The sequence below is a fragment of the Coregonus lavaretus genome, assembly GCF_964263955.1.
Source record: "Coregonus lavaretus genome assembly, chromosome: 22".
NCBI classification, from domain to species: Eukaryota; Metazoa; Chordata; class Actinopteri; order Salmoniformes; family Salmonidae; genus Coregonus; species Coregonus lavaretus.
This window is the reverse complement of record NC_140009.1, coordinates 18,482,808-18,509,260: the sequence shown is the minus strand read 5'-3', so window position 1 is coordinate 18,509,260 and position 26,453 is coordinate 18,482,808. Positions and strand designations below refer to the sequence as shown.

At 42.2% G+C, this 26,453-nt stretch overlaps 2 protein-coding genes across 2 annotated transcripts; both read right to left on the bottom strand.

Annotated features, from left to right (window-relative positions):
* Nucleotides 1–58: 58 nt before the first annotated feature.
* Nucleotides 59–10,265, bottom strand: LOC311149862 (serine/threonine-protein kinase Sgk2-like). The gene is made up of 13 exons (XM_084187100.1): nt 10,102–10,265; nt 9,153–9,222; nt 8,943–9,001; nt 8,131–8,188; nt 7,675–7,758; nt 6,628–6,759; nt 6,119–6,231; nt 5,982–6,018; nt 5,728–5,814; nt 4,073–4,168; nt 3,729–3,884; nt 1,419–1,508; nt 59–1,244 (listed from the first exon to the last, which is right to left on the bottom strand). The coding sequence occupies exons 2-13, from the start codon at nt 9,168–9,170 to the stop codon at nt 1,089–1,091; spliced, it is 1,086 nt and encodes a 361-aa protein (XP_084043226.1). The 5' UTR covers nt 9,171–9,222; nt 10,102–10,265; the 3' UTR covers nt 59–1,088.
* A 2,767-nt stretch (nt 10,266–13,032) lies between these two features.
* Nucleotides 13,033–25,449, bottom strand: LOC311150321 (lethal(3)malignant brain tumor-like protein 1; the record flags this gene model as incomplete). Its single annotated transcript, XM_084187726.1, has 21 exons — nt 13,033–13,550; nt 13,735–13,797; nt 14,174–14,331; nt 14,538–14,587; nt 14,701–14,901; nt 15,033–15,132; nt 15,242–15,383; nt 16,605–16,715; nt 16,911–16,996; nt 17,114–17,190; nt 17,303–17,454; nt 17,563–17,654; nt 17,860–17,995; nt 18,250–18,354; nt 18,487–18,578; nt 18,687–18,723; nt 18,925–19,060; nt 19,318–19,483; nt 24,167–24,290; nt 24,912–25,093; nt 25,308–25,449. 21 exons carry the CDS (start codon nt 25,447–25,449, stop codon nt 13,416–13,418), a joined length of 2,487 nt encoding a protein of 828 aa, XP_084043852.1. The 3' UTR covers nt 13,033–13,415.
* Between the last annotated feature and the right edge of the window lie 1,004 nt (nt 25,450–26,453).

Below are 26,453 nucleotides of genomic sequence, written 5' to 3'. Positions count from 1 at the left end.
GGTTTTCATTTCACAGTTGAATCAATGGAAAATCTGTCAACGCAAGACACGGTAAACATATGGGTAGGGTAGTGATTTATTGTAAAGTTATGTACACATACTTGTAACTGTGCTTCATTGAGCATCAGTCATCTTTAACATGGTGCTGGCATGTCAACAGTCTTTAATGTCACCTGTTGTGTTGACACAATCACATGTTTTGTTCCACAAGGTTAATAGCACCATGGCACGCACCTTTACAGCTGTAAGAAGAATCTGGCATAGGTTTATGTTGCTGTTAAGCATTCCTGGACGCAATATTCCAGTCAAGCCTCTATGTACTCTAATCTACAAAAACTCAGTGATAATATCAATATATATACTCAATATAATATGTTTCATTAAAAACAAGAAATGTTTGGAAAGTCCACAGTGTTTGTATTAAAAACAGCACTTAAAGAGCAGAAATATGGTTTCGACTAGAGTTTCACACACATTATTTGTGTCTGCCTGTTCTAGTGATGTCTAGATAATCAGACCATCTTAATCCACACACCACAACTTTCCATAGAACCTGATGCTTTACCTTCTACACATAGCATCTAGGGATGTGTACTGTATTTACATGTCCTTTATGTAGTCACACTGTTGACTTTACATTGTAGTGAAAGGAGAATTAAATCAACATCTAATGTCTGCTAGCAAATAAAAAGTCCAGCACGATTGGATGTGCCAAAAGACTTTGTCCTGAAATGAGAATTCAAGCAGAGACGAGGACATATAAATAGAATGCATAGTGCAGTCACCTACAGCAAAAGCAACAATTGGGTGATGCATTTAAATGTTTTCTTACAACATCTCTTTCTTGCGTCACCTACACAAAAATGCATGATGTTCAATGTGCTAAATTTCTATGGCTGCGGCCAATGAAGTTGATAGAGGTTGCCACTAACTGCTGAATCCAGGGTAAAATATATTTTTTATCCTCCTGACTTAAAGGTTAAGGTTAGGATTTGGGGTTAAGGAATGGAATTGTAGATATGTGGTTACGGGTAACTTCTACCTCGACCTCGGCAGTGGTGGTGCTGTGAGGGACCTTCCTCCCTGTCTCAGAGGAAGCTGTCTTCACCAGAGATGTAGGAGAAGCCATTGAATGCATTGGAGCTGCTGGTGCCGGTGTTGAGCTCAGGAGTGCGGCCCACTGAGTTAGGCACCATCTCTCTGGTGAACTCTGGGTCTATGTGCTGTGTGTCCGCTGGCCCTTTCTAAAGGAGAAGAGAGAGGGGACTTGTTAGGAAATAGAGGGGATTGCTAGAGAAAAAATAGGTAAGAGTGAAGGTTACAAAGATAAGGTAGTGAGAGAAAGTTTTAGAGAAAAAGCAGTGAAGATCGAAGTTAGAGAAGATGGTAAGAAACAACTGGCAGCACAAACAACTCACCACATTGGGGTTGTATGGAGGAGTGATTCTCTTGTGGTACAGGTCATCCCAGTTAATCGGGGAGAAGAACACATGGTTCTTGATTTGTAGCTGTAAAGCAAAACAAGAACCTTTCAGGATGATATGAGATTTGACCAGTGTATAACACACTCAAAATGTGTGAAACACTGTAAACGGCAATGGCATGGTATGTGTCAGAAATGCAGTGGTGGAAAAAGTACCCAATTGTCATACTTGAGTAAAAATAAAGATACCTTAATAAAATGACTCAAGTAAAAGTGAAAGTCACCCAGTAAAATACTACTTCAGTAAAAGTCTAAAAGTATTTGGTTTTAAAAAAAAAGTTGAAGTCGGAAGTTTACATACACTTAGGTTGGAGTCATTAAAACTCATTTTTCAACCAATCCACACATTTCTTGTTAACAAACTATCGTTTTGGCAGGTCGGTTAGGACATCTACTTTGTGCATGACACAAGTAATTTTTCCAACAATGGTTTACAGACAGATTATTTCACTTATAATTCACTGTATCACAATTCCAGTGGTTCAGAAGTTTACATACACTAAGTTGACTGTGCCTTTAAAAATTCCAGAAAATGATGTCATGGCTTTAGAAGCTTCTGATAGGCTAATTGACATCATTTGAATCAATTGGAGGTGTACCTGTGGATGTATTTCAAGGCCTACCCTCAAACTCAGTGCCTCTTTGCTTGACATCATGGGAAATTCAAAATAAATCAGCCAAGACCTCAGAAAATAATGTGTAGACCTCCACAAGTCTGGTTCATCCGTGGGAGCAATTTCCAAACGCCTGAAGGTACCACGTTCATCTGTACAAACAATAGTACGCAAGTATAAACACCATGGGACCACGCAGCAGTCATACCGCTCAGGAAGGAGACGCGTTCTGTCTCCTAGAGATGAACGTACTTTGGTGCGAAAAGTGCAAATCAATCACAGAACAACAGCAAATGACCTTATGAAGATGCTGGAGGAAACAGGTACAAAAGTATCTATATCCACAGTAAAACGAGTCCTATATCGACATAACCTGAAAGGCCGCTCAGCAAGGAAGAAGCCACTGCTCCAAAACCGCCATAAAAAAGCCAGACTACGGTTTGCAACTGCACATGGGGACAAAGATCGTACTTTTTGGAGAAATGTCCTCTGGTCTGATGAAACAAAAATAGAACTGTTTGGCCATAATGACCATCGTTATGTTTGGAGGAAAAAGGGGAATGCTTGCAAGCCAAAGAACACCATCCCAACCGTGAAGCATGGGGGTGGCAGCATCATGCTGTGGGGGTGCTTTGCTGCAGGAGGGACTGGTGCACTTCACAAAATAGATGGCATCATGAGGAAGGAAAATTATGTGGATATATTGAAGCAACATCTCAAGACATCAGTCAGGAAGTTAAAGCTTGGTCGCAAATGAGTCTTCCAAATGGACAATGACCCCAAGCATACTTCCAAAGTTGTGGCAAAATGGCTTAAGGACAACAAAGTCAAGGTTTTGGAGTGGCCATCACAAAGCCCTGACCTCAACCCTATAGAACATTCGTGAGCATAACTGAAAAAGCGTGTCCGAGCAAGGAGGCCTACAAACCTGACTCAGTTACACTAGCTCTGTCAGGAGGAATGGGCCAAAATTCACCCAACTTATTGTGGGAAGCTTGTGGAAGGCTACCCAAAACGTTTGACCCAAGTTAAACAATTTAAAGGCAATGCTACCAAATACTAATTGAGTGTATGTAAACTTCTGACCCACTGAGAATGTGATGAAAGTATAAAACCTGAAATAAATCATTCTCTCTACTATTATTCTGACATTTCACATTCTTAAAATAGAGTGGTGATCCTAACTGACCTAAGACAGGGAATTTTTACTAGGATTAAATGTCAGGAATTGCGAAAAACTGAGTTTAAATGTATTTGGCTAAGGTGTATGTAAACTTCCGACTTCAACTGTACTTAAGTATCAAAAGTAAGTGTAATTGCTAAAATTTACTAAGTATCAAAAGTAAAAGTATAAATCTTTTCACATTCATTTTATTAAGTAAACCAGACAGCACCATTTTCTTATTTTTTAAATGTACGGCTAGCCAGGGGAACACACCAGTTGTCAAAAATATGAATAGTAAACTAAAGTACAGATACCCCAAAAAACTACTTATGTAGTGCTTTAAAGTATTTTTACTTAAGTACTTTAAACCACTGCAGAAATGGCATATAGTGGACTATTGATCAGAGCCCACATAGGGCTATAAAGGGAATAGGGTGTCGTGGAGACGGTCCAGTCAGTGACTCACAAAGTCAGCGATGGCTCCCAACCTGCGGTGCTGATCTTTCTGCAGGAGGCCCTGGAGCAGACTACAGACAGCGCCTGACTTCCCTGGGGGCAGCGGCAGAGGCTTGTGTAGGATGCCATCGTACATCTCAGACACGTCCCGGCTGTAGAACGGGGGCTAGAAAAACAGAAACAGGGTGAGTAGAGCAGAGAAGAGACACAGTACTGTAGCAGCCAGCTACACCAGAAGCATTTCCTGAAGTTGGTAACATAATTGTCTTGGATATTTGCTGCACGTGTAAACAATATTTGGGTTGGCCTTAGTTTGCGCTAAGTACAGTAGCTATATAAGATTGAAAAACGTACAAGACTGTAGATCATCTCATAGAGCACAGCTCCCAGACACCACCAGTCCACTGTGCGGTCATAGGGCTCCTTACGCAGAACCTCAGGGGCCAAATACTACAGAGACAGAGAGAGTTAAATAAACAGATAGATACTGTGCCTTCAGAAAGTATTCACACCCCTTGAGATTTTGTGTCACTGATCTACACACAATACTCCATAATGTCAAAGTGGAATTATGTTTTTAGAAATGTTTACAAATTAATAAAAAATGTAAAGCTGAAATGTCTTCAGTCAATAAGTATTCAACCCTTTTGTTATGGCAAGCCTAAATAAGTTCAGGAGTAAAAATGTGCTTAACAAGCCACATAATAAGTTGCATGGACTCACTCTGAGTGCAGTAATAGTGTTTAACATGATTTTTAAATGAACATCCAATCTCTGTACCCCACACATCCAATTATCTGTAAGGTCCCTCAGTCGAGCAATGAATTTCAAGCACTGATTCAACCACAAAGACCAGGGAGATTTTCCAATGGTTCTCAAAGAAGGGCACACTTTGGATGGTGTATCAACATACCCAGTCACTGCAAAGATACAAGCACCCTTCCTAACTCAGTTGCCGGAGAGAAAGGAAACCGCTGAGAGATTTCACTGTGAGGCCAATGGTGATTTTAAAACAGTTAAAACAGAGTTTAATGGCTGTGATAGGAGATAACTGAGGATGGATCAACAACATTGTAGATACTCCACAATACTAACATAAATTACAGAGTGAAAAGAAGGAAGCCTGTACAGAATACAAATATTCCAAAACATTTGTCCTGTTTGCAATAAGCCTCTAAAGTAATACTGCCAAAAATGTGGCAAAGAAATTAACTTTCCGTCCTGAATACAAAGCGTTATGTTTGGTACAAATCCAACACAACACATGACTGAGTACCACCCTTCATATTTTAGCATGGTGGTGGCTGCATCATGTTATGGGTATGCTTGCTATCGGCAAGGACTAGAGAGTTTTTTTGGATACAAATAAATGGAATAGAGCTATTCACAGGGAAATCCTACAGGAAAACTTGGTTCAGTCTGCTTTCCAACAAACACGGGAAGAAAATTCACCTTTCAGCAGAACAGCTACCTAAAACACAAGGCCAAATATACACTGGAGTTGCTTACCAAATCGACATTGAATGTTCCTGAGTGGCCTAGTTACAGCTTTGACAAATCGGCTTGAAAATCTATGGCAAGAGTTGAAAATGTCTGTCTAGCAATGAACAACAACCAACTTGACAGAGCTTGAACATTTTTTTATAGAATAATGTGCAAATATTGTACAATCCATGCTCTTAGAGACTTAGCCAGAAAGACTCACAGCTGTAATCGCTGCCAAAGGTGATTCTAACGTGTACTGACTCAGGGGGTTGAATACTTATCTAGTCAAGATATATTAGTATTTTATTTTCCATGAATTGAAAACAAATGTTAGAATTTTTATTCCACTTTGACATTACAGAGTATTTTGTGTAGATCGTTGACAAAAAATGACAATTAAATACATTTTTATCCCACTTTGTAACACAACAAAATGTGGAAAAAGTCAAGCGGTGTGACTATTAGACATGCATTATCGTTAACATATCATTGAGCACAGACACTATCTCAGGGCTATCCCTCACCTCAGGGGTTCCACAGAAAGTGGACGTGGTGGTCTCCGGCTCCACTCCCTCTTTACACAGCCCAAAGTCTGTAAGTACCACATGGCCCTGGAACACACATTTTAAACACCATCCCAATATTACAGGAACTTACAGACTGCATATGATACTGTATTGTGAACTCTTGAACCGTCTTCTCTAAGATGAGAAGGAAGTGAGTTGAGATATTGAAAACAATCCAATAACATTACATCCACTTATGAGTCAACACTTACCTGAAAGTCTAAGAGAATATTCTCTGGCTTTAGATCTCTACATAAGAACAAACAAACAAAGATATTTTGTTTCACTGAACCTCAATACTGTACATAATAATGTGTTGTTTCTACGTGAATATGTCCTTATGGCTGACCTGTAAACGATGTTGAGGGAGTGAAGGTAGCCGATGGCACTGGCTACCTCAGCAGCATAGAACCGAGCCCTCGGCTCCAAGAAGCACCGCTCCCTCTGCAGGTGGAAGAAGAGCTATGAGAGAGAGAGAGAAAGAGAGAGGTTAGATATAGAGGGAGAAAGGAGAGAGAAAACATGTTGTTTTAACTGTCATTCAGCTTGACTCTGACGAAGCATGTAATATTACTACTGTTACATTATTAACTCATAATAACGCTGTGATAAAGACACTGTGGACTGAGCCAATGATTAAAGGGGAGTCATGTGCACTACACTGATTGAGCCAAGGGCTTGGGGCTATGCCACACTGCTCTGCTGCTTATGTGCTGTCAATAGCTTGGTAGCTTTAATATAAATAAAGGATTACTTATTGGGAACATTGCTACAGTCCACTCCTTTTATCATTTGCCATACCCAAACAGTCATATGAAACCTTCTGAGACACAAGACCCAGGGCCGTTAGCTAGCTACCTCTCCCCCGTTGACATAGTCGAGGACAAAGTAGAGCTTCTCTGGGGTCTGGAAGGAGTAGTGGAGGCCCACCAGGAAAGGGTGCTTCAGGCTCTTCAGCAGCACGTTCCTCTCTGCCATGATGTTCTTTTGCTAGAGGACACAAAGCAGCATTGAACCAGCGGACACGAGGCAGAAGGCAGGACACAGCAGAATACAGGCCCCTGTCACCACCACTGCTTCGGCCCCTAGCACAAGATGAGAGATGAGAGAGAGAGAGAGAGAGAGAGAGAGAGAGAGAGAGAGAGAGAGAGAGAGAGAGAGAGAGAGAGAGAGAGAGAGAGAGAGAGAGAGAGAGAGAGAGAGAGAGAGAGAGAGAGAGAGAGAGAGAGAGAGAGAGAGAGAGAGAGAGAGAGAGAGAGAGAGAGAGAGAGAGAGAGAGAGAACCTCTTTCCTACAAGGTCCTCAGTGTTATTTATGCTGCTGAAAGTGCAGCCGCCTACACACTTCTGACTAGTGTTCTCCACTGTAGCTATGGCACTGGTTTCCAAGGCAGACAACAGGCTCTCAGTATATAAAGTAAGTTGGCTTCATTGAGGTAACACTTCACTTGAGGAGGGAGTCATTCTTGTTACAGGACTGAGTAGGTATGTCAGACAGCTATAGCGTGTGTCTGTAAGTAGCTCAGAAAGTCCAAGATTAATTTGCTGATTGTTATAACTATCAAGTGATACAAAAACCAGGGAATATAACAGTACTGATTATGGGAATGTACAGTATGTAGGAAACACAAAACAGAGACTGGGGGCTGTAAAATCAGTCTGTCGGAGTACAAAGGACAAAACACACTTCAGATTAGATTAGATGTTATCTTTCTTAGAAACACACAACACAGATTTAGGCTAAACCAGTTCTGCTACACAATGAAAATCATACACACATTGAATATATACTGACATGAAGGGATTTGCTAGTGTAATTGAGTTGACCTTTAAAACAGAAAATAAATCAACTATATGCGAGTTTGTTGTGATAATGAATAACAAAATGAAAAGTTTATAGACCAACCTCCTTTTTCTTCAGGATGACTTTCTTCTGTAGAACTTTGACAGCATAGAATTTATTGTCAGCTTTGAGCTTGGCGAGCAGGACCTGGATGCAGGGTGGTTGTCAGTACATTTCTGATTGTTTCCTCAAAACGTCACCTACTAATATGACACTCTCTCATCATAACCCTATCTTAAAAATAGAAGGGCAATGAGTACACACAAATAACATATTTTATTATCGGTCACACAAAATATAGAAAAAAGTAATTGACACAATGAAAAAGGACTGCGACTGAACTGGAATAATTAAAAATGGCTGCTCATCCTGAGTACAATTTGTGAAAAACTATCCTCATTCATTGTTTCATTGTTTGTTTTTTGCCTTTTCATCAAGGTAACCATAACAGTCCGGCATAGACTGAGTTAATAATTGATGAAAGCATGCAGCCTTTTATCAGGCAAACAGCAGTCTTACCTTCCCAAAGGTCCCTTTTCCAATAACAGCCAAGAAGTCAAAGTCAGTGGGCTTGGCACTGAAACAAGACAGGAATGATGATACAGATATCTGTGTCATATGGATGGAGATAACACCTATCATAACAGGTTATGGCAGAGACAACCGTCTCGCATCATGACTCTAGTATGATGCATGAAATAACATTTTCAATCAAGCCTCAAAAGCACATGTACAGCAATGTACACTGAGTGTACAAAACATTAAGAACACCTTCCTAATATTTAGTCAAGTTGGCTGGGTGTCCTTTGGGTAGTGGACCATTCTTGATACATACAGGAAACTGTTGAGCGTAAAAAAAAACAGCAGTGTTGCAGTTCTTGATACAAACCGGTGCGCCTGGCACCTACTACCATACCCGGTTGAAAGGCACTTAAATATTTTGTCTTGCCCATTCACCCTCTGGCATACACAAACAATCCATGTCTCAATTATCTCAAGGCTTAAAAATCTTTCTTTAACCTGTCTCCTCCCCTTCATTTACACTGATTGAAGTAGATTTAACAAGTGACGTCAATAAGGGATCATAGCTTTCAGCTGGATTCACCTGGTCAGTCTATGTCACGGAAAGAGCAAGTGTTCTTAATGTTTTTTACACTCAGTGTATGTTGTGGTTGCAATTGATGTATGGCATCAAATCGAGATAAAAATAGTTTTGTCAATTAATTAATATGACATCAGGACCACAATTCCATTGGTAAAGGGTTGCCAGATGTCAGTTCTACATGGCATTGTGGATTATTGAAACCCATGACTCTTAATACTGTACATACTGTGGGTTTGCTGAAGGTCCCAGGTTGACCTCACTGAGGGTGGAGGACGGTGATCTAAGCTAGATGATACATAGAAAATAGATGAATGATGGAGCAAAGCGGTGTAAACAACCAGTAACCAAAACTAGGATTAAATCCTTCATTGACTGTATTTGCACAAAGGCCTGGTTGTCCGTGGTTGGACACCACACTACAGACAGAAACACTCACTGGATTACAATTCGCCATGGTCTTGGTCCATTCCGTACCCACCGGGAGCCTACATCAGTGCTTCATAGACCTGTCATTGCACAAAGGACACAGTAAGAACATCATGACATGATAGCACCCCCATCTGTGTGTGACTCTGCTGCTGGTCCCCCTATGCCAGTCTGACCCTGAGAAACTGGTAGTTCTGGTTTGAAACCCAACGCAGGCACAACGAAGGACATTTGGTGTTTTGGAGAGTTCATATCAGTGGACACGTTTCCATGGTAAATATTATTTTGCCATTCCCATGTCCACAAATGTGCATGGGATGGCTTAGGTCAGGATTCAAACCTCCCCCACACAGTCACTTGCCAAGACTGGATGAATGTTTTGAAATGTTCCTTCCTTGATCTTGGGAAATGTTTAACCTTTAGGCCTACTGAATAAATACAGTAACCTCTACTTTAACTAAATACAATCTTGTGGATCAGCCATATGTCCTCAAGAGTAATTTTGTATTTTGCTACAGTAGAGGTTTGAAAAGTTAGTTAGAAACCCATTTGAAGGCTGATAACTATTTACAGTCAAGTGTATTACCCATCTAATCAGCAGTTTGTAATTATTACAGGCCTTACATTCTCAAATTAAACCATTGTGTGAAATACATGCAAATGGGGTGCAAACAAACTATTCAAAATTCAGCAGACCTTTTATGACAGCATAAAACATGCATACATATATCAAAGAGGGTCTAATATAGACTACTAGCCTATTACTGTTTACCGTTGTATTCCTCGAGTGTTTACAAAGGCTATTTTGAGTATTTCGAAAGGCTTCGAGGACATTTTCCAACTTGTTATAGAACATGATACAACTGTATTTCAAACATTCACCAGTAACCATAAAGACATAAAAAGATCTATAGACTATTGTAACATTATCTAGTCCATTCTGTACATTCTCAACCTACCTTTTGTGAATGTTAAAACGGAGTTTATGCCACCTGTCGCAGGTGCGTGCAGCCGGAGCGATGTCTTGTCGACTGACTGTCCGAAGCCCCGCAGATCGAGTCAAGTGTCCCAGCTAAAGCACAGCACTGTTGTTGTCCTGCATCATTAGGCTACAGATAGCAGCGACTGGTTGGGGTCACGTCATGAATGGGTGGTTCCACTGTGCCAGTGAATCATTAAATACATTTAGGGGCAGGGAACACTGCTGTGTGTGTGTGTGTGTGCGCTCGTGCTTTGGCAATGTAAACATATGTTTGCCATGCCAATAAAGCCCATTGAATTGAATTGAGAGAGAGAGAGAGAGAGAGAGAGAGAGAGAGAGAGAGAGAGAGAGAGACATAACATTGTCACTAATGTCACTAGTAGATACAGTGCCTTCAGAAAGTATTCAAACCCCTTTACTTTTTCCACATTTTGTTGTGTTAGAGCATGAATTTAAAAATAATTAAATTTAGATTTTGTTGGTCACTGGCTTACACACAATAGGCCTACCCCGTAATGTCAAAGTGGAACTATGTTTTTCGAAATTCTTACTAATTAATTAAAAATACAAAGCTGAAATGTCTTGAGTCAATAAGTAACCCCTTTGTTATGGCAAGTTCAGGAGTAAAAATGTGCTTAGCAAGTCACATAATAAGTTGCATGGACTCACTCTGTGTGCAATAATAGTGTTTAAAATTATTTTTGAATTATTACCTCATCTCTGTACCCCACACAAACAATTATCTGCAAGGTCCTCAGTTGAGCAGTGAATTTCAAACAAAGATTCAACCACAAAGACCAGGGAGGTTTTCCAATGCCTCGCAAAGGGCACCTACTGGTAAAAAAAAAAAAACAACTGACATTGAATATCCCTTTGAGCATGGTGAAGTTATTAATTACACTTTGGATGGTGTATCAATACACAGAGTCACTACAAAGATATAGGCGTCCTTCCTAACTCAGTTGCCGGAGAGGAAGGAAACCACTCAGGGATTTCACCATGAGGCCAATGTTGACTTTAAAACAGTTACAGAGTTGAATGGCTGTGATAGGAGAAAACTGAGGATGGATCAAAAACATTGTAGTCTCCCGAGTGGCGCAGTGGTCTAAGGCACTGCATCGCAGTGCTAGCTGTGCCACTAGAGATCCTGGTTTGAATCCAGGCTCTGTCGTAGCCGGCCGTGACCTGCGTTGTCCAGGGTAGGGGAGGGAATGGCCGGCTGGGATGTAGCTCAGTTGGTAGAGCATGGCGTTTGCAACGCCAGGGTTGTGGGTTCAATTCCCATGGGGGGCCAGTATGAAAAATAATGTATGCACTGTATAAGAGCGTCTGCTAAATGACTAAAATGTAAATGTAGTTACTCCACAATACTAACCTAATTGACAGAGTGGAAAGAACGAAGCCTGTACAGAATAAAACATATTCTCAAACATGCCTCCTGTTTGCAACAAGGCACTAAAGTAATACTGCAAAAAATGTGGCAAAGCAATTAACTTTTTGTCCTGAATACAAAGTGTTATGTTTGGGGCAAATCCAACACAACACATTACTGAGTACCACTCTCCATATTTTCAAGCATGGCGGTGGCTGCATCATGTTATGGGTACGCTTGTAATCGTTAAGGACTGGGGAGTTCTTCAGGATAAAAAATTAACTGCAAAATCTAAGCACAGGCAAAATCCTAGAGGAAAACCTGGTTCGGTCTGCTTTCCAACATACTGGGAGATGAAGTCACCTTTCAGCAGGACAATAAACACAAGGCCAAATCTACACTGGAGTTGCTTACCGAGAAGACAGTGAATGTTCCTGAGTGGCCGAGTTAAAGTTTTGACTTAAATCGGCTTGAAAATCTATGGCAAGACTTAAAATGGTTGTCTAGCAATGACAGAGCTTGAAGAATTTGAAAAGAATAATGGGTAAATATTGTACAATCCAGGTGTTAGACTTACCCAGATAAACTCACAGCTGTAATCGCTGCCAAAGGTGATGTATTGACTCAGGGGTGTGAATACTTATGTAAATGACATATTTGTGTATTACATTTTCAATAAATTAGCAAACATATCTAAAAACATTCACTTTGTCATTATGGGGTATTGTGTGTAGATGGGTGAGAATTTGTATTTATTTAATCCATTTTGAATTCAGGCTGTAACACAACAAAACGTAGAATAAGTCAAGGTGTATGAATACTTTCTGAAGGCACAGTACGTACATATAACTAGGAATAAAATGATGAAGAAACAGGATTGACAATAAACAGTAGCAGCAGCGTATGTGATGAGTCAAAAAATTAGTTAAAAAAGGGTCATTGTCGATAGTTAACCAAATAGCTACCCAAACTAACTATTTAGCAGTCTTATGGCTTGGGGGTGGAAGCTGTCACTACCCTCTGCGCACACATGACTTGGTGCATCGGTACTGCTTGCCATATGCACGACCCTCTGCGCACAAATACACGCTTTAATAGGGATAAAGTATTTTGAATTGAACTTACTTCATCATCACCAGTCAACTGAAGTCAAGACAAGTAAGAGATTGAATTGGACATTTATTTGTACATATGGAATGAATGATTTTGACCCAAGAATATCGTGACAGTTTGCCCACCAGAGAGAAATATAGTTCTAAGAATCCTGGAGCCCTTGTAAGATTCTATTTAAATACAGTGCATAAGCCTACATAAAATATAAAAATTATACAAAACAATAAATCCCCCAGATATCTTAATATTTCTGACTGAAAATGTAAACCTTTTCAAATGCATATTTTGAAACATGATTTTGAATTTATCTCACGTAAGATCAGTACTTGAGAAAATTGAAACCTTTTCTGGTATTAAAAACTGTCCATATGCTCTATCTAGTGACCAAGTATAGGAACAGCAGCATACAACCACCCTCGATTTCAAATCTGTGACACAAAATTGCAGTAAAACATCATCCCACATAAATAATTCCATATATTTTTTGCATAAATGAAAAAAGTATATCTTTCGAAGCTGCTTACACTTTCAGGTAAGATTTTACTCCTTTTATTGCACGAGCAGTGAAGCAACATTATAAAAACATTTGCTTACACTTTTTCCCTGTTTTCTTCATTCACTTTCTCAGTTCTGTCCCCATCTCTTTTCCACTCTCACCCCACTTACTTTCTTCTCTCAGCCCCCTCTCATGTTCTCTCTCTCTCTCTGATGGGTACTGAACACCAAACACATAACAGGGGTAGGGTTCTGGATGAATTTGGCACATGATGATTGGTCACGGAGTCTCTGGCGGAGTGGGGACGGGATCACTTGAGGCCTTCGTCAGTACTCTTGAACATTAAAATGGCGTTGGAGATCTTGAGGGCGGGACCGAGCTTGATGTTCATGATTTTGACGATGTCAGTCTGTGTCAGTAATAGGAAGGCCTCTCCGTCAATCATCTGAGGAGAAATAGACAAGAAACTCTCAATCGCAGGAATATAAAAAAGTGAATCATACAAACAAAACAACAATAGAGGACAACAGAATGTAACTTAAATTACTTAATTTAACTGTTTTAAATGGGCTCCTGTTTGTTTCATTACTTCATACTTACCGGTAATTATCAATTAACATTGTACTCACTTCCTCTTTGAAGACACAGGCTTGTTCTTCACAACCAGTCAGTTTCTGGACAAATCCAAAGACCTGATACACAGAACACAAAGAGTTACCAATGTACTCTGCTCCACCCGTTTGTTGAAGCCAAAGATAAATAGGGGTTAAAGCAACAACAACAAAGGCCGCACAGATTTTTTTTACGACCGATGTGTTTGTCAAGGGCAGTTATTTACATTTTAGTCATTTAGCAGATGCTGTTATCCAGAGCAACTTACAGTAGTGAGTGCATCCATTTTATTTGAAAATGTTCATTATAGGTCCATTATCATTTCTACATACTTTATATCTAGTTTGAGATGTTCTGGAGTGTTTTTATTTATTTTTAACCCAAAATCATAATCCCCCCTCAAACTGGAAATCCGTTGCAGTGACGGAGAACTTGGGTGAGTATTACAGCTCCCACCTCCTCCACGGTCCATGCTGCCACCTGTGTAGCATGGATGCCCTGGACGCCAGGCAGCAGTTTGCAGTGTTGCTCCCAGCACAGAGACAGGGTTCGGTCCGGGTGGGCCGACAGGGCAGACATGAACAGAGACGGGCACATACCCTCTGTGGCTATCGCTGCAACACAGGAAACCACACACACATACACGTCGGCACACACAAAATCACACATAGTAACGCATGTAACACATACACATAGAATACTGTATATAGGATGCAGTAAACTCATAATGAGGCCATAGATAATCAGAGTGCGGCCATAGACATAAATAGATACAGTAAGTATGTGTACTGTGTACAGAGCATAAAGCTGTGATACTCACTCTGGTACGCTCTATGCTGGCTTTTTCTATACTTGGGGGGACGGCCAATCCTGACAATAGAAAAAGAGAGAAACTGGTGAGAAGGGGGGCTACAGTAGCAGAGGTTATATCAATATACCACTATGACTATAACAGCCTTAGCCACTGTTAACATGAGGCTTACCTGCCATGGTACCGGGACTTTTTGGTCCTTTGGCCAAAGACTAAGATGTTCCGCTTGGCTCCACTCCCCTCTGTATCTGATAGGTCGGTCTTGAGTCTGCCCTGGTTTCGCTCAGCCAATGGGCAGCCTGACAGACAGTGATGCGCTGTGAACCGCCCAGTCACGTGACCCGAGCCATCACATCCAGGTGTCGGACACTTCCTGTTTCAAACAGTAGAGTTGACTTCATTATAACATCATGATAACATAATCATAAGGTTGGTATGGAACACATCCACTTACATTTACTGCTTCATAGGCATTTCAGAGACCTGTTTCTGGCGACTACTGACCTGTGATGGAAGCTGTACTTGGTGGATCTGGAGTGGCTGATTACTTTGCAAGGCATGGAGGAGAAACTGGACTGGCCTGTGGTTGCAGGTTCCCTGGGGCCTTATTAAAACACACACAAAAACATACACAGAGCCCAACATCATCAAACAGAACATTTAAGCACTCATTTCAAGGTGAAGTAGAGTTAGAGAAGTATGGTAGCTGTTACCAAGTTGTTGGGTTTTGTTGGACTCAGGGGGTGGGACTTTTAGCGGGTGACCCGTACTCTCACACCAGCCGACCGGGTGGGTGTCAGGGTGGTCCGAGTCCATCCACTCATCATACATATGACTCCAGCCATCAAAATGGATCTGTGGAAGTATGGTATAATATGGTATAATATGATATAGTTATGGGAGTGTAGTAGTGGCACTGGCACATACAACCGCAAGACACGCACACTAGTGATGCGCGGGTTGACTCATAACCTGCAGTCCCCACGTTGTATCCACGGGCGGGTGGGTTTAGGGTCATGAAATATTGTGGATGAAGGGCGAAAAAAAAAAACACTGTATAAAAAATGTATTATCTTGTGCAATTCATATCTATAGGTTACATTGAGGTTTTTCTTTCATAATTTTTTATTTGGCATTAGTGCATAAGCCTAAGCTTTAGGGACTAACGTGCGCCAAATAGACAGCAATCCCCACATGCTTTTGGGAACTTGGGCATAAAAACCATGCGCAAGGTGTCAATTTAGGCAATTGTTTGACATTTTTTGTTTCAGAAAAACATTAGGCTACTGTTCAATAGACCTAAATATTTAATAAATAAATGAAGAAATGTTCAAGAAAAATGTCATTGTTCAATAAATGTTCAAGAGAAAAAAAGGGAACTGTACAGCGCATTTTCTATATATGCGGGTTAGGGTCGAGTGCGGGCCTCAAATTTTCACTTTATCACATACACTGAGTATACCAAAAATTAGGAACACCTTCCTAATATATGAGTTCCCCCCCTCAGAACAGCCTCAATTCGTCGGGGCATGGACTCTACAAGGTGTCGAAAGTGTTCCACAGGGATGCTGGCCCATGTTGACTCCAATGCTTCCAACAGTTGTGTCAAGTTGGCTGGATGTCCTTTGGGTGGTGGACCATTCTTGATACACACGGGAAACTGTTGAGCGTGAAAAACCCAGCAGCGTTGCAGTTCTTCAGACAAACCGGTGCACCTGGCACCTACTACCATACCCCATTCAAAGGCACTTAAATCGTTTTGTCTTGCCCATTCACCCTCTGAATGGCACACATACACAATCCATGACTCAATTGTCTCAAGGCTTCAAAAATCCTTCTTTAACCTGTCTCCTCCCCTTCATCTACACTGATTTGAAGTGGATTTAACAAGTGACATCAAAAAGGGACCATATCTTTCACACCTGGTCAGTCTATATCATGGAAAGAGCAGGTGTTCTTAATGTTTTGTACACTCAGTGTATAGTCGGGCGGTTGCGGATGGGTTATTTGCAATTGCGGGTGGGTGAACAAACAGCTGACCTGCGCATCACTAACACACACACACTGTTGGTTGACCTTAATGCGGTGGGTGTCGACCTCCTCCACTGTGGCCACCCGGATCAGGCCGGGGCTCCTTTTGTCCACCACCTCCAGCTTCATCTGAGCCTGGAAGCCATGGGCAGGACGCTGCGGAGGGTCACATCATCATCACACAACGCCACTTAACCTCAAATCAGTCCCTATAGTTAATCTAATTTCAACTCCTTACCTCATAACAGTAATTATGTTCACAACTGCACTTTACCCCACCAAAAAGGATTCAAGTCAAGTAAAATGTATTCATCCATGTCCATGTCATTGCAACAAGTTTTCAGTACTCACCACTTTAAAAGCCTCAGCAGACACGGCGGTAGAGCCAGTCTCGTCGAGGTACCTTGGCCAGGAGAACCTGCCTGGGTCTGGGTAATCTGACAGGACAGACAGGGCACATGGGATCTAGTTCATAGGTGTGTGTGAAATGCCACTGCATTCCCTATAGTTCACTTATTCGATCTATATACATATCTTAGAACTTTGTCAGTCACCTTGAGGTGGCGTGAGGGGGAGGCTCCTCTCTTGGCACCAGCCAATAGGATGGATGTATGGACTGCTGGCGTCACACCTGGATGGGGTAATGCAACATCGACTAATCAGTTTAGAATATAAATCATGGTATCATGGCTACTAAAACTGCACAGTAATTATTTTAGAGAAGCCATGAAAAATGGCCTCACCAGTAATCGTACGTGTCGTCCCAGTTATCAAAGTGAACCAGGAAGCGGTCGTCCACCACGTCGGTCACGGTCGCCACGCAGATGAGAGAGGGGTTCATGCGGTCGACCGCCTCCAGCTTCATGCCCACCTCAAAGCCACACTCCGTATCCGTCTGACCAGGGGGCCACCAACACAAACACACCACATTAGCCGCTTACAGTTACTTACTTCAGGCAGATGCATGCCACTGAATGAGGATAAGAGTCGTGCTTATACTTACTCTTCCAGGGCTGGCAAACACCTCTTTAGGGGCAACTTGTGCTTTACTCATTCTCAGGTAGCTGGCCCAGGAGAACTCCTCCTCTTTGCAGCCTGTGGCACAAACAGACACAAACATATGATGTGGACATTTTCCTGGACCAATACTCCAATAAGGACATTCTCATTAATTACTTTATGAATTAGATACTTTGGATGCTTGGGCGAATGTTCTGCGCCACAATCAAAATGTGAACATTAAACAAATCAGTGTCCAAAGCGCAGCCCAACCCCAAACCAAAGCCCAGTGTATTCTTATCTTTGGGGGTGTACAGTTTGTGTCCAGTGCTCTCACACCATCCCGCCGGGTGGATGTCGGGGCAGTTGGCGTTTACCCAGAAGTCATGACAGTCTGAGTAGCCGTCAAAATGGAGACGCAGCCTGTAGCCACAAACCTACAGACAGGACAAGACAGACAGGAGTCAAACCATGTCTCCCCAAATCTCTCTCCGTGTCTTTCCCCAGTTATGTGGATTCCTCTCTTCCTGTCTCTTGCCTTATATCGCTCTCGCTCTCTCTCTGTTATTCTTCAATGTGTTCAGTCAGAGTGTGTAGTGTGTATGAAGAAAAACAGTCAGGACAGGGAGAGAGGTAGAAGCAAACCTCAAAGAACATGTGACTGTAGGTTGAGCAGCGCTGCACACAGTACCTCAGCCACAGACAGAACAAAGTACATGGAGGGGTGCTGGGGGTCGATGCCCTCTAACTTCATGCCCTGGCGGAAGCTGCTTTTGCACTGCGGGACCCTCTGAGACTGGAAATACAGGGGGTCATAGTGAGAAAAGCACAGCCTTACACACATGCCCACTCACACACACTTTAATATGCAAAGAATATCAACTTTTGTTCTCTCATTTAGTATGTATCGAAAGAGAATAAAACCCACCTCTTGAAAGAGTTTGGCCGGAGCTGCCACTGCTTTGGTCTCCTCCAGATACTGTCCCCATGTCCACAGCTCCATATTGACTTCACCAGCACCTGTTGTACACAGACAGAAAACACAACATAAAGCTTATGGGAGTTCTGACACAACGGAAATATGACTTGAATATAGGGTTTTTTATATAACATTTTGCTGATTCTTACCCGCTTTGTTGTGTCTGCTTTCTGTCTTCAAGTAATCCTAGAACCACAAATACAAGACATACATTTACTACAACAAAGACAGTGCCTCCACTATGAATAGTTGTACTGAACAAAATTGTTTATTGATGCATACGGCCATCACATACATGTGAGGTAATTTACTTATTACAACAACAAAATATACTACTACATTGTGCATGATTTATGTGGGATAGAGTGACACTCGAGCATTTCCCACCATGCCATCCAACTCAAACTCTTCCTCTGACGGACTCAGGTAGTCCTTCCTCTTCCTCTTCTTCATGGGTTTGAGCAGCTCAGGGTCCAGAGATGCTACCCTGCCCCCAGGAATCTTCTCTGCACCTCCCCCCCTCCTAAGGGCCAGATAAGAGAATAGTTGAGTCCACTACACAAAGTTTTGCCTTAGGCTACCTATGACCTATGTTACATCTTCTGCATGGTGGTTAATATCTTCCTGCAGTTTGTTTGTTTTGTGTCTGAGCAACCACGGTATGCTTATCATGCTTCCTTGATTTTAATTGAGCATAAATTGCACTTTCAATGGTAAAAGGATGTTATCACAAAACATTATTTTCTAAAGTGTGGATAGGCTTCAGCCTTCAGTACTTACTTGTCAGTCATGGGCTCCCTGCGTAGCTGCTCTGGGTAGGTTCTCTGTGCCATAAGATCACAGCTCTCCTGTTGGCCTGGCCCTCCATGGGTCTTAGGCTCAGTCTTGATGGGCCTCTCCTGTTCCACGGCCACACCACCCACAGAGCTGAGAGGAGACACCACATCTACAATGGAATCAAATCAAATGTTATTTGTCACATGCGCCGAATACAACAGGTGTAGACCTTACTGTGAAATGCTTACTTACAAGCCCTTAACCAACAATGCAGAATTTGTTTTAAAGTTTTTTAAAAAATTGCTAAAACAATAAATACAAAATCAAATTAACAAAAGTTAGAAAAAAGTAACAATAAAATAGAACGCGGCTATATAGTGCATTCGGAAAGTATTCAGACCCCTTGACTTTTCCCACATTCTGTTAAGTTACAGCCTTATTCTAAAATTGATGAAATTGTTTTTTTCCCTCATTAATCTACACACAATAACCCATAACGACAAAGCAAAACAGGTTTTTAGACATTTCTGCAAATGTATTACAATTTAAAAAACGGAATTATCAGATTTACATAAGTATACAGACCCTTTACTCAGTACTTTGTTGAAGCACCTTTGGCAGCGATTACAGCCTCAAGTCTTCTTGGGTATGACGCTACAAGCTTGGCACCCCTGTATTTGGGGAGTTTCACCCATTCTTCTCTGCAGATCATCTCAAGCTCTGTCAGGTTGGATGGGGAGCGACGCTGCACAGCTATTTTCAGGTCTCGCCAGAGATGTTTGAGCGGGTTCAAGTCCGGGCTCTGGCTGGGCCACACAACAACATTCAGAGACTTGTCCCGAAGCCACTCCTGCATTATCTTGGATGTGTTCTTAGGGTCGTTGTCCTGTTGGAAGGTGAACCTTGGCCCCAGTCTGAGGTCCTGAACAGGTTTTCATCGAGGATCTTTTGGTACTTTGCTCCGTTCATCTTTCCCTCGATCCTGACTAGTCTCCCAATCCCTGCCGCTGAAAAACATCCCCACAGCATGATGCTGCCACCACCATGCTTCACCGTAGGGATGGTGCCAGGTTTCCTCCAGACATGACACTTGGCATTCAGGCCAAAGATTTCAAGCTTGGTTTCATCAGACCAGAGAATCTTGTCCTTTAGGTGCCCTTTGGCAAACTCCAAGTGGGCTGTCATGTGCCTTTTACTGAGGAGTGGCTTCCGTCTGGCCACTCTACCATAAAGGCCTGATTGGTGGAGTGCTGCAGAGATGGTTGTCCTTCTGGAATGTTCTCCCATCTCCACAGAGGAACTCTGGAGCTCTGTCAGATTGACCATCGGGTTCTTGGTCACCTCCCTGACCAAGGCCCTTCTCCCCCGATTGCTCAGATTGGCCAGGCGACCAGCTCTAGTAAGAGTCTTGGTGGTTCCAAACTTCTTCCATTTAAGAATGATGGAGGCCACTGTGTTCTTGGGGACCTTCAATGCTGCAGACATTTTTTGTTACCCTTTCCCAGATCTGTGCCTCGACATAATCCTGTCTCGGAGCTCGACGGACAATTACTTCAACCTCATGGCTTGGTATTTACTCTGACATGCACTGTCAACTGTGGAACCTTATATAGACAGGTGTGTGCCTTTCCAAATCATGTCCAATCAATTGAATTTACCACAGGTGGACTCCAATAAAGTTGTAGAAATATCTCAAGGAGGATCAATGGAAACAGGATGCATCTGAGCTCAATTTTGAGTCTCATAGCAAAGGGTCTGAATTCTGTTTTTTTATTTACGTAACAAAATGTGGAAAAAGTCAAGAGGTCTGAAAACTTTCAGAATGCACTGTATACAGGGGGTATCGGTACCGAATCAATGTGCAGTGGCACAGGTTAGTCGAGGTAATTGAGGTAATATGTACATGTACAGCACCGGTCAAAAGTTTTAGAACACCTACTCATTCAAGGGTTTTTCTGTATTTTTACTATTTTCTACATTGTAGAATAATAAGTGAAGACATCAAAACTATGAAATAACACATATGGAATCATGTAGTAACCAAAAAACTGTTAAACAAATAGCCACCCTTTGCCTTGATGACAGCTTTGCACACTCTTGGCATTCTCTCAACCAGCTTCACCTGGAATGCTTTTCCAACAGCCTTGAAGGAGTTCCTACATATGCTGAGCACTTGTTGGCTGCTTTTCGTTCACTCCGCGGTCCGACTCATCCCAATCCATCTCAATTTGGTTGAGGTCGGGGGATTGTGGAGGCCAGGTCATCTGATGCAGCACACCATCACTCTCCTTCTTGGTCAAATAGCCCTTACACAGCCTGGAGGTGTGTTGGGTCATTGTCCTGTTGAAAAACAAATGATAGTCCCACTAAGCCCAAACCAGATGGGATGGCGTATCGCTGCAGAATGCTGTGGTAGCCATGCTGGTTAAGTGTGCCTTGAATTCTAAATAAATCACAGACAGTGTCACCAGAAAACCCACCACACCCTAACACCTCCTCCTCCATGCTTTACGGTGGGAAATACACATGCGGAGATCATCCGTTCACCCACACCGTGTCTCACAAAGACATGGCAGTTGGAACCAAAAATCTCCAATTTGGACTCCAGACCAAAGGACACATTTCCACGGTCTAATGTCCATTGCTCGTGTTTCTTGGCCCAAGCAAGTCTCTTCTTCCTATTGGTGTCCTTTAGTAGTGGTTTCTTTGCAGCAATTCGACCATGAAGGCCTGATTCACACAGTCCCCTCTGAACAGTTGATGTTGAGATGTGTCTGTGACTTGAACTCTGTGAAGCATTTAGGCTGCAATTTCTGAGGCTGATAACTATAATGAACTTATCCTCAGCAGCAGAGGTAACTCTGGGTCTTCCATTCCTGTGAAGGACCTCATGAGAGCCAGTTTCATCATAGCGCTTGATGGTTTTTGCGACTGCACTTGAAGAAATGTTCAAAGTTCTTGAAATTTTCCGCATTGACTGACCTTCTTGTCTTAAAGTAATGATGGACGGTCGTTTCTCTTTGCTTATTTGAGCTGTTCTTGCCATAATATGGACTTGGTCTTTTACTAAATAGGGCTATCTTCTGTATACCCCCCCTACCTTGTCACAACACCACTGATTGGCTCAAACGCATTAAGGAAAGAAATTCCACAAATTAACTTTTAAGAGGGCACACCTGATTATTGAAATGCATTGCAGGTGACTACGTCATGAAGCTGGTTGAGAGAATGCCAAGAGTGTGCAAAGCTGTCATCAAGGCAAAGGGTGGCTATTTGAAGAATCTCAAATATAAAATATATTTGATTTGTTTAACACTTTTTTGGTTACTACATGATTCCATATGTCTCCTGAGTGGCACAGTGGTCTAAGGCGCCGCATCGCAGTGCTAACTGTGCCACTAGAGATCCTGGTTCGAATCCAGGCTCTGTCGCAGCCGGCCGCGACCGGGAGACTCATGGGCGGCGCACAATTGGCCCAGCGTCGTCCAGGGTAGGGGAGGGAATGGCCGGCAGGGATGTAGCTCAGTTGATAGAGCATGGCGTTTGCAATGCCAGGGTTGTGGGTTCGATTCCCACGGGGGGCCAGTATAAAATATATATATATATGTATTCACTAACTGTAAGTCGCTCTGGATAAGAGCGTCTGCTAAAATGACAAAAAAAATAAAAATGGGTTATTTCATAGTTTTGTTCTCTTCACCATTATTCTACAATGTAGAAAATATTAAAAATACAGAAAAACCCTTGAATGAGTAGGTGTTCTAAAACTTTTGAACGGTAGTGTAGGTAGGGGTAAAGTGACTATGCATAGATAATAAACAGCGAGTAGCAGCAGCTTAAAAAAGGGGGGCAATGCAAATATTCTGGGTAGCCATTTGATTCACTGTTTAGCAGTCTTATGGCTTGGGGGTAGAAGCTGTTAAGGAGCCTTTTGGAGGACTATAACTTTTTGAGGATCTGAGGACCCCCCCCCCCCCGTGGGGGAATAGACGTTGTCGTGCCATCTTCAAGACTGTCTTGGTGTGTTTGGACCATGATAGTTTGTTAGTGATGTGGACGCCAAGGAACTTGAAGCTCTCGACCCACTCCACTACAGCCCCGTCGATGTGAATGGAGTCGTGGGTGAACAGGGAGTACAGGAGGGGACTAAGCACTTCCCCTGAGGGGCCCCCGTGTTGAGGGTCAGCGTGGCAGATGTGTTGTTGCCTACCCTTACCACCTGGGGGCGGCCCGTCAGGAAGTCCAGGATCCAGTTGCAGAGGGAGGTGTTTAGTCCCAGGGTCCTTAGCTTAGTGATAGTTTTGAGGGCACTATGGTGTTTAACGCTGAGCTGTAGTCAACGGACAGCATTCTCACGTAGGTGTTCCTTTTGTCCAGGTGGGTAAGGGCATTGTGGAGTGCAATGGAGATTGCGTCATCTGTGGATCTGTTGGGGCTGTATGCGAATTGTAGTGGGTCTAGGGTTTCTGGGATGATGGGGTTGATGTGAGCCATGACCAGCCTTTCAAAGCACTTCATGGCTACAGACATGAGTGCTACGGGGCGGTAGTCATTTAGGCAGGTTACCTTGGCGTTCTTGGGCACAGGGACTATGGTGGTCTGCTTGAAACATGCAGGTATTACAGACTCGGTCAGGAGAGGTTGAAAATGTCAGTGAAGACATCCCTCTGGTCCTGCGGCCTTGTGAATGTTGACCTGTTTAAAGCTCTTAATAGTTTTTGAGGATATTTCTGGAATGAAATATGATGTGTGAACTTGCTAGTTCACTAGCTAGATTATTTTCATTAGGGTTTAGTTAAGAGACTGTTAAGCTGCAGAAAACACACAATATTACTAATTTCCAGTGGCCTACCTGTTTTTCTAGTTGGCCTGTTTTTGGAGTCAGGTATTTTCCCAGACACCATTACTGCTGGTTCAGCACTGCTGATTTTCCCTTGGCTGATCATCTCCAGTGTTCCACAGTCACTCACACAGAACTGAAAAATACACATACTGAATTTCAACCATGTGCATACACAACCTGGATTCAGGGGTAAATCCGGGACACTCCAATTAGTGTGACATGTTACGTTTCGTATGCATTCATTTGTGGATGTCCATTTCGTATGATATGTTACGAATTACAATTTGTATGAAATGTTACAAATTGCAATTCGTACAATATGTTACGAATTTGCAAAACGTATGATGTTACGAATTCCAATTTGTTGTGGCTAACGTTAGCTAGGTGGCTAACATTAGTTTAGCAAGGGGTTAAAGTTATAAGGTTAGCTAACATGCTAAGTAGTTGCAAAGGAGCAACAAGTAGTAAGTAGTTGCAAAGTTGCTAATTAGCTAAAATGCTAAAGTTGTCCGTTTTGAGATTCGAACACGCAACCTTTGGGCAACCTTCTGTCTTGTCTTATGTAACCATACCAAACATATCATACTAATTTGAGTGTTCCAGATTTACATTTACTATGTTTTTACATTTACTATGTTATGTCTAGTCTATGAGACCAGGCTGGCATACATGGTGCCTCTTTACTCCAACAATGCCTAATACTAGAGAACCCTATGCTTATAATAACATAAAATGGCCATGAGATGTCATTCACCTTAAGGTTGTTGCTGGGTAAGATGGCCATCCCTTCTTTCCACTCCAGCACATGGACGATGCTACAGGCCCCGCCAACCTGGGGGGCTAGAGTGGGGGTTTCCACCTCTCCAGCTGTGGCTCCATTACCTGCCTCAGCAGCACCTGTAGAGACCTCCAACTTCTGTGTACTGGGAACAGGGGCTGGGGAGAGAGGGGCCAGTCTTCTAAGTTCTGAGCAAATGTGACATGTAGCTGCGTGAAACTAGTAGGAGGGTAGTATGTACCCTCTCTGGTTTGTCGAAATTTAGGACAGTGTGCAGCATATCTCTGAGTTGAAGAATGTTCAGGGTGCAATACATTACGGAACACTATTGAGTGTCATAGTTCAAGGAGTGTTATGGTGGCCTTATCTCACCAGGCAGGATGAGTGCTGTGGTGGTCTGTGGGTGTGTCTTCTTTGACAGGCTGTCATTGGAGGAGAGGGCATCACTGGAGTCAGTGGGAGGATTGGGATCTGCTTCACTGGCTGAAACATCCAGCTCTACTTTGGCACTCATGGCAGACTTCACTTACTGCCTCTGAAAAAAAGATCATACTGATGTCAGTTTAACCATCACAATTTCACATATTTATTAGGATTAGAATGCCAGGTGAAGTGACATTGGAATACAGAGTGCTATGGGTCCTGAACGCCAGAAAGGTTAGAGGATTCCGATTTCTTCCCCATATTATGCATCCCCTGCATCCACAGTCTTGTTCTCTATTACCACTAAACAGCAAAATATGTGGGACAATTCCCTGTACAGATGTGCTGCCATTCTTCTCATTTTAGCAATAAAAATGCTGTTTTCTGCAGTGTTGTGAGGAAACCATGAAAATGGAATGATTTACTTTTAGTCTCACTTGACAGCATCGGAGATAAAGTACATTCGGGGAATGATTTATTTTAAAAGAAACCATTTAATTTAACTATTATGACCTCTCTGTAATGTCAAATGCTTTATTTGACAACGCTCCTCTACTAATAACAAGGGAAAGTAGAGCCACAAAGCAAAATATAATTATATTATTAATTTAACAAAACACAGCAATTCTGCTGTAAAATGGCGGAGGATCAGAAATCCTTGAAGCTATTTGAGAAGAAAAAAAAAGACACTAATTTGTGAAAATGTACAAAGCAACAAATCCTGGCAAGATTTCGAATGAATGACATCGTTTCATGAAATGCAGGCGAGAAAAAATAAATAAAATCCATATTATGTTGCGGACCGTTAAGCCTATTATATCACGTTTCCAGAGAACTATCGAATTACAGAATATATTGAATTCTTAAATGATTTGCGATACCAAAAACAGCTTTATGACTAATTGTCGATGCATGCTGGATGTCAACCGCAAGAAAATGACAAATTCTCTTACCATCTGCAAGCGTTATAATTTCAGGATTCTGTAGCGCTTATTGCAGGCAAGTCAAAGCAATATACATGCATATTAGCTGATCAATTTGGGACTAAATTTAGCTTACCAGCGGTATCTTCTTGCGGGTCAGAATCTTAAAATC

What these genes read in the sequence shown, in the direction of transcription:
- LOC311149862 (XM_084187100.1), bottom strand. An exon ending in CTTTCTGTGGAACCCCTGAG is followed by an intron (nt 4,169 to 5,727) that starts GTGAGGGATAGC and finishes CTGTCTCTGTAG; the next exon opens with TATTTGGCCCCTGAGGTTCT. An exon ending in TGGGAGCCATCGCTGACTTT is followed by an intron (nt 1,509 to 3,728) that starts GTGAGTCACTGA and finishes TTTGCTTTACAG; the next exon opens with CTACAAATCAAGAACCATGT.